Source organism: Nycticebus coucang, chromosome 1 (assembly GCF_027406575.1).
Source record: "Nycticebus coucang isolate mNycCou1 chromosome 1, mNycCou1.pri, whole genome shotgun sequence".
Lineage (NCBI taxonomy): Eukaryota > Metazoa > Chordata > Mammalia > Primates > Lorisidae > Nycticebus > Nycticebus coucang.
In genome coordinates, this window is record NC_069780.1 from 103,255,288 (window position 1) to 103,265,945 (window position 10,658).

Genomic DNA, 10,658 nt, shown 5'->3' on the forward strand with positions numbered 1-10,658 from the left:
TGCATGTTCGCATTTCAGAAAGAACAGCCCGATGGCAGGTGATATATGTACAGGAGGTGGGAAAATTTGGGAGGAAGCCTTTTAAATAACCCCAGAGAAATGTAGTTAGAATGGAGGCCATGGCAGTGAAAAGGGGGGTGGAAAGAAAAGAGAAATGGTGTCTGAAATCCGAGAAAACATAGGAAGTGGGTGTTGTATGGGGAATGACACAGAGGGAGCAGTGGGATGGAACAGTGATGCGGTTCCCCAAGATGGAGGAGGACTGGCCTCTGCCTGCAGCGTTCCTAAGAAACTCAAGTGGTAGGTCAGACGGCTGGAAGATTTGAAGGTAACCAAGGGAAATTCAGAAGTAAGAGGAGGAGCCACAGGTAGAACCCAGGGGAAATGAAGGTTTTAAGGAACTTGGAGAATTGGTCAAGTCTTTGCAAGAAAGCGGACAATTAGGATAAAAGCTGGAAAGAAAATTACTTCCAAGCCCATAAAGACAGGAGTTAGGGAAGGAGGAAGGGGTGAGAGGTCAAATATCAGAAAAGTCCAGAAAGACCAGGCCGACCTTTAGCTGTAGAGCAGGACATAGAGACGTATGTTTATTCTTTAATAGTTTATCACATAGTAGGAGCACAGAGGGAGAAGGGTTTTGACAAGGGAGTGTGAACCAAAATCCCATTTACATACCAGAACCAGAACCACAGGAAGTAAATTTTCTCAACATCACACAGCTAGAAAAGTAGCAAAGCAGATGTTCAAACTCAATTAGTTTGAATATAATCCCTGTTGGGGTGTTGTCATAATTGCATTTTTTGGTTTTTAATTGAGACATAATTTTTCATATGTATTCATGGTGGACATCCACCACCCCAAACATTTGTTGGAAACATTTCAAATCTTTTCTCCTATTTTAAAATATACAGTAAGTTATTATTAACTATTGTCACTTACTATGCTATTGAGCACCAGAACTTTATTTCTTCTAACTGTATTTATCACCCATTGACTAACACCTCTTCACTGCCCATCCTTCCCAGCCTCTAGCATCCATCACCCTACTTTCCACCTCCAGGGGATCAACTTCGGTAGCTCCCACACACACCTGAGAATATGTGATAGTAATTGTCTGGCTGATGGCATTCTTTTTATGGTATATATGACACCAAATATATTTTTTCTTTATTTTAACTTCTTTAAAATTAAACATATATACATAATAATGAACAAAATGTACCCCTCCACTTCAATTTCTAATTCAAAGACTATTTTGTCATATTTACTCAAGATACAACCCAAAGCCCCGGTCTCCACTGTGGTAGTGCTGTTTCCACAGGTAACCATGACCCCGAAGTTGGGTCATTCTCATTCTTGCTTATTTCTTTTTATGGCATCTGATTTATTAACTTACCACAAGAGATGGTGTAGTACAGCTTTAAGTGTTTTAAATTTCAGGGTAAAGAACTGACATTAACCTTTTTCTCTTGGCATTGTGTTTTAGAGATGTAATCACATTAGCATTTGTAGGCCTTATTCATTTAATAGCTAAGTAGTATTAAAGTTTTTTATTTTCTTTAATGGTAGTATTTTATAAGGAAGTCAATACACTGCAGATGAGGAAAAGAGAGCAAAGTAAGGGAAGAGGTATGTTACAGACAAGTTCCTCAAAGTTTGTAGTAGTGAACTTATTCATTAATTTTAGCACATATTACTTTTAGATTTATAACCAAGTGAATCAGTACTGAATATCTTTCTTTATACTCTACTTTCAGTAGAGATGGGGTCTTGATCTTGCTCAGGCTGGTCTTGAACTCCAGAGCACAAGCAATCCACCTGTCTCAGTCTCCTAGAGTGCTGGATTACAGGTGTGAGCCACTGAGCCTGGCAAAGCTGGAAAATATATTAATGTAATTATTGAAAAAGAAATCACACCTGTAATGCCAGCACTGTGAGAGGCTGAGATGGGAAAGTCCCTTGAGGCCAGGAGTTGAAGGCCAGCCTGGTCCATATCGTGAGGGCATAGTGGTGTGTACACCTGTAGTTCAGTTACTCAAGAGGCTGGAGGCTCACGTAAGCCCAGGGATTCAAGGTTACAGTGGGCTATGGTCATACCCACTGCCACAGAAGACTTTTTTGAGACAAAAGATAATAAAAAAAAAAAATAAGAAAGGTGTATCATCCCATTGGCTGTGACCTGTGAAACTGTCATGGCAGATCCAACCTACACATCCTGTTCACTTACACTCAGTGTCCGTTTCAGGACATCTACTGGTGATTCTCATAGTCTGCCAGTCTGTACTGCAGCTCAGCACTCTTCATCACATAATGGTGTTTACAATATTGAGCTTCAAAAACGTAAATAAATATTCCCACTGGTGTCTGCACCAACATCAGTTGAAAAATGAGGCCATGGGAGATTTTATACACACACACACACTCCATAAAATCCCAAACCCCCTCTACTGGGAAAACTCTAGAAAATGTTCTGCCCCTGGAAAGACCTAGAAGTAATGTAAGTGGATGCTGTTGAAATCCCAAGTGATAGCCTCTAAATGCCATTTTCCAACACAGAATTAGGGCTGCTTGAAGGGATGGCTGACTCCAAGTGTGGAGGAGAAAACGAGCAGGCTAAGCCCATGTCACCTGTCCCTCCTTGAGGGGCTCATGCCACCCAGGCAGCCACATGAGGGCTCCTGGGAGGGTCAGACAGCAGCAGACAGTGAGGCATCCTCCTCGGCACTGATGAAAGTCTGTGCGTTCTGAGTCTCAGTGAAACCAGAGGAGGAAAGGAGGAATGAAGAGAAGGAGATAAGGAGGGAGTCAGACAGGGAAGGAAGGGCTACAAAAAACAGATACTGCCTCTGGTACCATTTTGGGGCCTGGACAGCTACGGGAGTCTGGGCTTCAGAGGTCAGTCTGTACAGGTATGTGTATCCAGAGGCCCCCCCCACAGAATTATTTGAAAAAGCCAAAAATTGGAAGCAACTTAGTTACTCAAAGAGATTAATAAACTAAAGGCACAACTACCTTTTTTTTTTTTTTTTGAGACAGTCTCACTTTGTCATCCTGGGTAGAGTGCTGTGGTGTCATTGCTCACAGCAACGTCAATGTCTTGGGCTCAAGCGATTCTCTTCCCTCAACCTCCTGCATAGCTGGGACCATAGATGCCCACCACAATGCCCAGCTGTTTTTAGAGACAGGGCTCTTGCTCTTGCGCAGGCTGGTCTCAAATCCCTGAGCTCAAGCAATCCACCCGCCGCAGCCTCCCAAGCACTGGGGTTATAGGTGTGAGCCACCATGCCGAACTAAAAATAATGGCACAAAACTTTATGCAATGACATATAAAGATGCTTATAAATTGTTATTTAGTAGAAAAAGGAAATTTCAGAGTAATATAAAAGTTATTACCCCATTTTCCCAACAAACTAACACACTGTGATTATACAAATAGACATATTTGCCCTAAAAAGATGAAAGTTACAGAATCACGTGAAGTCTATCCACTCGCAGTGGTCACTTCTAGGACTAGAATTTGATAGCAGTTGTGGGTGGAGTTAGTTTGAGAGGGAACTTTCGAGTTTCATTTCATATGTTGTTATATTTTTAAAAGCTTCTGGGCAAGCATGTATTGCTTTGTAACACATACGTGAGGACAGAGATGACCCCGTCATTGTGTCAGCCACGCTTTTGCTTCACCCCATCTGTCTCTCTAAAGGTGTCAGGTGGCCAACAAGACGTGCCCAGCAGAGTACAGGTGGGACGATGGCTTCTGCAGATGCCTGGCTCAGCAGGATTTTATTTTTGCTTCAGACACTGGAGATGGTAAGCAGAATGGTGTTTTAAAGACTAAATGCTAAGGGTCTGCATTTTGACAAACACATTTTAATATTAAAACTACATTGACAATATTCAGACCATCATTCTAAAAAAGAAGACATTTTCTACTTCCCGTTGGCATCATTTAAACCGTTCTGTAAAGGAACACCGCCATGTTTACACACCACCCTTTAATGGAAAACATAAAAGGGAATGTGCTTTTAAATGCTTTTTAATCTCAGGCCACACCCAGAACCGAGTGAGGTAAAGATGCTCTCGCTGTGTTTGTCTAGACTCCGCCCAGGGATTCCGCGGCATCTGTGGGCCAGACAAGGAGCTGGATGAAGAGACGTGTCAGTGTGTCTGCAGAGGGGGGCTTCGGCCTTCCAGCTGTGGACCCCACAAGGAACTAGACAGAAACTCCTGCCAGTGTGTCTGTAAAAACAAACTTTTCCCCAGTTCTTGTGGGGCCAACAGAGAATTTGATGAGAACACGTGCCAGTGTATATGTAAAAGAACATGCCCAAGAAATCAACCCCTAAATCCTGGAAAATGTGCCTGTGAATGTACAGAAACCCCCCAGAAATGCTTCTTAAAAGGAAAGAAGTTCCAACATCAGACATGCAGGTACGACGCCTTCAGAAATAGTATTCACTTGTCTTCCTGGGAATATATTCTCAGCCAAAAGCAGTTGCCTTAACTAAATCTACCAGTCACCTGTCAGAATAGGCCAGTAAGTCCTGAAAGACAAATTGTGGTATTTTTCAACCAATGCTAAGTTTGTATGAGACTGGGTTTGCTCCCAACAAAGCATGACAGAGGCCTGACCCAGGCCCCAGAGGTGACAGTGGTAGTTTCCCGTGTGTCAGGCCTGTTCCTGCTCCGGTTCCCCAAAGATAGGTTCATTCACTTCAGCAGTGGGCCTGCTGATAGACTGGGGATTGAAGTCTAGGGGACATGATCCCTCTCACCCGCTGCCTCAGGCATCCCCTGTTTCACACGGAGCCCAGGTGGAGGAGGGACAGTGAGCCACCGTCCTGCATCCAGATGCCCATGGTGACAGTATGAGGGTGAGGCTGGTCCCTGGGGATCGCAGTCCCGCCAAGGTGGCTGGGTTTCATTGCCTAACGTCTGGGTCCCCTGTGAGTCCCAGACTCCAGTGAATTCTGCCCTGTTTCTTGTGATCACAGTAAAGCAGCCGGCTTTAAATACTCACTTTTGACATTCCCGTTCCTTTCCCCCACGTAACCGAGAGCACTTCAAAAGATGTGCCCGTTGTCACGCACCATCTCTCCATCAGCAAGCAAGAGTTTTGTTTCAAGGGCTTTTCCTTCCCTCTTTAACTATTGTGATTCTAACTATAAACTTTTACAAACCTCTGAACAATTTTATGATACATTAGAATTTTATTCTAGTTTGAAATGTAGAAAAACACAAAGGTACCTTGGTTGCGTAATGAATCTACTGCCTTGATCATTAATGACAGCATGTTGCTCTGTGTCCCTTCAGTTGTTACCGACGGCCGTGCACAAACCGACCGAAGCCTTGTGAGCTGGGACTTTCGTTTAGTGAAGAGGTGTGTCGCTGCGTTCCCTCATACTGGAAAAGGCCACATATGAACTAGACTGGACCATTGTCCAGTTCGTCATTTTTCTGTCATGGAAAACTGTTGCCACATTAAACCTGTCTGTGAACAGAGAGACCTGTGGGCCCCTGGTAACAAGGACAGACTCTCTTTCCTAAACCACCTGGGTACCAGCACAGAAAGGGACCACAGCCCACCTGCAGAGGCCTCTTTATAAGGACTGGTGTCTTGCCAGAGATCCGACAGTTGAAGTTTTTCTCTTTTTTTTTTTTTTTTAAATAATGACTATATAATTTATTTCCACTAAAAATATTGTTTCCGCATTCATTTTTTGTAGCAATAACAATTGGTAAAGCTCACTGTGATCAATATTTTTATATCATGCAAAGTATGTTTAAAATAAAATGATAATTGTATTATAAACTGGTAAGTTCGGTCCATTGCCATCTTATACAATAAGCAAAAACTGCAATCACAAAAACATTTCCCTTTGCCCTTTTTCTTTTTCTCTAGCCAGATGTCAGGTTTTTGGTTGCTATGAGTAAGTGTGATCCTCTAAAGCAGTGGTTCTCAATCTTCCTAATGCTGTGGCCCTTTAATACAGTTCCTGTGGGTTGCGACCCACAGGTTGAGAACCACTGCTCTACAGGAAAGTTGCAGAGGAACAACAGTATGCTATCACATTTTGTTTAAATTCATCTCTTACTATTTTAATGATTGTAAACATTTTGTCACATGATGCTTTTCAGTTTATAACCAAGAGAATTAATACAGAGTATTTTTATAAGATAGTCCGCTCAGCACATCTATGGGGTTCAAAGTTAGTCAGTGAGCTGGGAAAACCCTTAACTTTGGTAGAAAATCCTTCAATATGAAAAAGGCTTTAAAATATTTTCCATATATTTAACAACTTCTGATCAGCTAAAGTGCTTCCTATTACATTTAAAGTAAACAGGAATAACATTTAAATGTTGACATATGCCACAAAGGAAATATGTCAGCCACCCAACTGAAGAGCGATGCTTCATTTTTAAAAGGGCATCACACTACAAAAACTTCTCTCTGAGAACAAATGCTAATATTTTGTCTGCATGAATACAACCAAATGTGTGATTTGTTGACTGTTAAATGCTAGTGTGACGTAGCTACTGTATAAAAATAATCAGTCCTGAAAGGAGAAAACTTCTACACAAGTATGTTAACGTAACTCCCTAGAAGGTGGCAAACTTAATGTCAACAAAAATATTTTTAACTGGTTTAGGGATACAAAATATTAGTATCTATTATCTATCTGTTTTGTTACAACATAAATATTTCATTAGGAGGTTGATACCTAAAAAATACCCTGAGTGTTTTTAGTACTTTTTATTAATATTAAATCATAGCTGTGTATATTAATGCAATCATGGAGCACCATACACTGGTTAATATAGCCTTCCTGAAATTTTCTTAGTTATTGTGTTAAGATAATTATATTCTACATTTACTAAGTTTCAAATGTACCCTTGTAAGATGCACCACATGTGTAATCACACCAATCACCCTCCCTCCACCCATCCTCCCCCTCTACTTTTTAAAAAAGTTTTCACATGCAACATTTACTAAATTCCAATTAAATGCTCTGTCCAACACTAACATCTAGTTCATGAAGATTTTTTACATATTTGAAAAAAAGACTTCTGAAACTCTCGTTATAGATTTATGAACCATCTTCCTATTTTTCACTAAAGCTGACTCCAGCTGACAACTTACACATGCTACATGTTTATACTGGCTAAGGTCTGCACAGTTTTCAAACCTGAGAACAGGAAAAAAATAAATTTCACAACAGCTAGATTTCTTAAAATCTCTTCAAAAGAACCAATTCAGGAGTGATCACAGAAGGAAACTTAGAATGAAAACAGCCTCTTCCTCTGACAGGGGCACAAGCCATCGTGCATAAGTGTCAGCTAGGGTTCAGCTTGTCATTTTTCACCTCATTTAAGCCCAAAATGAAAGCAAACAAACATTAGCTATGTAATCTGCTACTGTTCATCTGCTCACTTTTAGATTTGATACATTTAAAATAGATTCCTTTCTTAGCAAAATCAGAAAAAACTCAGTAAGCACTTCAGGCCCCCTGAAGAATATGAGAACCTGATACGGTGACTTGTGTTATCAGAGTAAAAGACAATCCAAGCTCTGTGCTGACAACAAGTTTCTCCTGGTGTACGGGTAAACCAAAAAGGAAGAAATCACTAGACCAAAGAAGGCAGCCAGCATCATGCCATTTAGATTTGTTCCTGGAGACTTAATTATCTTGACCAAAAGCAAGAGTAGCATGAACAAAGATAACACGTCGTTAGCAGCCCTGCAAACAATGTATGCGGACCATAAAAATCCCACTTAGACACAGCTCACCTTCAGTGAGTTGCTGGACTAGGGATAAAGCTGAATGATTATTTAAAATATTACCAAATGTGATTTGGCAAGAATGTTAAAAAAATTATGGTGAGAATGTTCACAAACTGTGAAAGACTCTCAAGATACTGATCTAAAGGATAAAGAGGAGTAAATGCTGTAAGCTCACCACAGTTAATATGTCCAAATCTTGGAACGTTTATAAACAGAACAGCCTGTCCAGAAACCACATAGTCTATACTCAGTTTAAAAGACTCAGGTAAAAATATTTTGTTAAGCAGTTGCAAGTATAAGATTTAGCTTCCTGATTATTATTATTATTATTATTGTTTTTGGAAGGCAGTTTTGACATTTTTCTAACTTCTTGAGAGAAACAGATTCCATTATTACAATTTCTAAAAATAACCTTTGTCTTCTCCACACCACTCACAGCAAGAGGCAGAGTGTGGAGACAAGACCTGATTCCCTGGCACACTCGGGATGCCCAGTAAGGGACAGAGCGAGGGCCGTGCATTACCTCTGTGGGTGGTAGGCTTTCCTCAGGAGCCCCTGTGTAAGGAGGGATTTTACTCGGGGTGGGACGGGAGCAGAGACACAGGAGGGGGAAGACTTTGTATTATGGTGATTGTTCCGGCTACTACTGAATCTTCTGAAACTCGTGTGCCTGCAGGTGCCCGTGCTCATCTGTCTGGAAAGTGCTGGGGTTGCACCCCCCTTCTCTACTTTATTCTGCTCTGCCCAAGATCTGTGCTTTCATTTTCAGATTTTTCAAAGGATAAAATTACAAGTAAGAGGTGACATAAAAATAGTATTTCACGCTGTTCCAGAAGAAAGCATGGATGTGTCTGATTGTTAGATAGTAGATGAATTCCAGAAAGTTCTGAATAAATCTATCATTGTATCTGAAAAGCACATACTATGCACCCAAATGACCACTTAAGGAATTCAGTGATACATAAAAATAATTAAGATTATTTGTTCAGGTGTGTGAATTTTTGATATATTGGGTATTTTTAAGCAGGAAATAACTATCTCCTTATGGAAAGTCAACCAGTTTTATACGATCTTTTCATTCTTTTGCTAACAACTCAATGCTGAGTTGCAGTAACAGCTGTGGATAGGGAGTCGTACACTAGGTTTCTAATCTCTGCATCTTAATCGGTGTAGGAGGGAGTTGGCTTAACATTGTGTATGACATCCTGGCTCTGAAGTTACATAAAGTTATATTAAACTATATACAGAAGAGAATCAAAACCAGAACATTTTAGAAAATGCAGGGATACGTCATTCTTGAGAATGTTTTAAATTTTTAAATTTTTTTCATAGCCAGATATAGTGAGTGGCTCACACCTGTAACCCAAGCACTCTGGGAGGCCGAGGAGGGAGGATCACCTGAGCTCAGGAGTTTGAGACCAGCCTGATCAACAGCAAGTCCGAGTTTCTGCTAAAAATAGAAAAACTGGCCGAGTGTTGTAATGGGCACCTATAGGCCCAGCTACTCAGGAAGCTGAGGCAGGAGGATCGCTTGAGCCCAAGAGTTCGAGGTTGCTGTGAGCTATGACTCTACAGAACTCTACCCAGGGTGACAGAATGAGACTCTATCTCAAAAACCAAAACAAAACAAAAATAAATTTTTTCATGTAATAAATTATAAAACTCAGCCTTCTGCTGTAGTTCTAATTCTTAAATCCTAACAAATTTAGACAGTTTGCAGGGGTCCTCAAACTTTTTAAACAGGGGGCCAGTTCACTGTCCCTCAGACCACTGGAGGGCCAGACTATAGTTTAAAAAAAAAAAACTATGAACAAATTCCTATGCACACTGCTGCACATATCTTATTTTGAAGTAAAAGAACAAAACAGGAACAAATACAATCACATTGCCTCATGTGGCCTGCGGGCCGCAGTTTGAGGACTCCAGGTTTAAAGAGCCACCTTGGAACCACACCTGTGTTCTCTGTGTACTCACTGTGGGGAAACCCTGTACAGAGCAAGGCTTTCATTTATTTTCCTTCCATGGTTCTACAAGAATGGTATTTGGGCTCAGGCCTGTAATCCAGTACTCTGGGAAGCCAAGGTGGGAGGATCCAGCCTGAGCAAGAGTGAGACTCAGTCTCTAAAAATAGCCAGGCATGGTGGGGAGCGCCTGTAATGCCAGCTACTTGGGAGGCTGATGCAGGAGGATCACCTGTACCCAAGAGTTTGAAGTTGTTGTGAACTGTGACACCCCTGCACGCTACAAAGTGAGACTCTGTCTCAAAAAAATTTTTAAAAAGGTCACTCTTTTTCAAGAGTATATAATGCTCTCCTACATAAAATCAAATAAAAATATCAAGCCAAAAAATTTGCAGATAGACACCCAGAAAGTAACAACGTCAGCTTGAATGTGCTGGTGATCTTTCAGTCTCTTCTCCTTTCTCCCTGGTCCGGAGACTCTGCAGTACCCACATTAATGCACATTTACCTTCTCTGAAAGTTTAATTCTCTGATCTTTTTCTCATCTCCTCCACCCACACTCTCCCATCTTACCCCCTAAGTGGCAGCTCTAGAAAACTTCAAAATGATATGCATATGCCTGTTTAAAAGCTGAATAATGCTTATTAAAGCTTATGCCACTTAGCATAGAAAATAAAGGAACAGGAATGCAACCCTCCAACCTTTTGGAACCAAGAAATGGCTTTGGAGGCTGCAATGCCGTTGCCATTTTCCCAAGAGAAGTCAAATAAGTTGCAGGCACAGAGTAAATGTAAACAGTATACTTGGTGGCTCTCCATGTATTTTTTCTTCATGATGCAGAAATAATCTCATTGTACTTTTCTCTCTTGCCCTGCTGCCTCCTCTGTTCACATTTTAACCCTCAGGAACATGTCGGA

The 10,658-nt window shown here is 41.1% G+C and overlaps 1 protein-coding gene across 1 annotated transcript in view; it reads left to right on the forward strand.

The window, feature by feature from the left end:
• VEGFC (vascular endothelial growth factor C) overlaps positions 1-5,809 on the forward strand; it is a 74,415-nt gene extending 68,606 nt beyond the window's left edge. Inside the window, exons 5-7 of the mRNA XM_053585177.1 lie at positions 3,701-3,807; positions 4,095-4,428; positions 5,311-5,809. Coding sequence (XP_053441152.1) covers positions 3,701-3,807; positions 4,095-4,428; positions 5,311-5,425 — 556 coding nt within the window. The 3' untranslated portion in view covers positions 5,426-5,809. The remainder of the gene's footprint in view (positions 1-3,700; positions 3,808-4,094; positions 4,429-5,310) is intronic.
• The last annotated feature ends 4,849 nt before the right edge of the window (positions 5,810-10,658 follow it).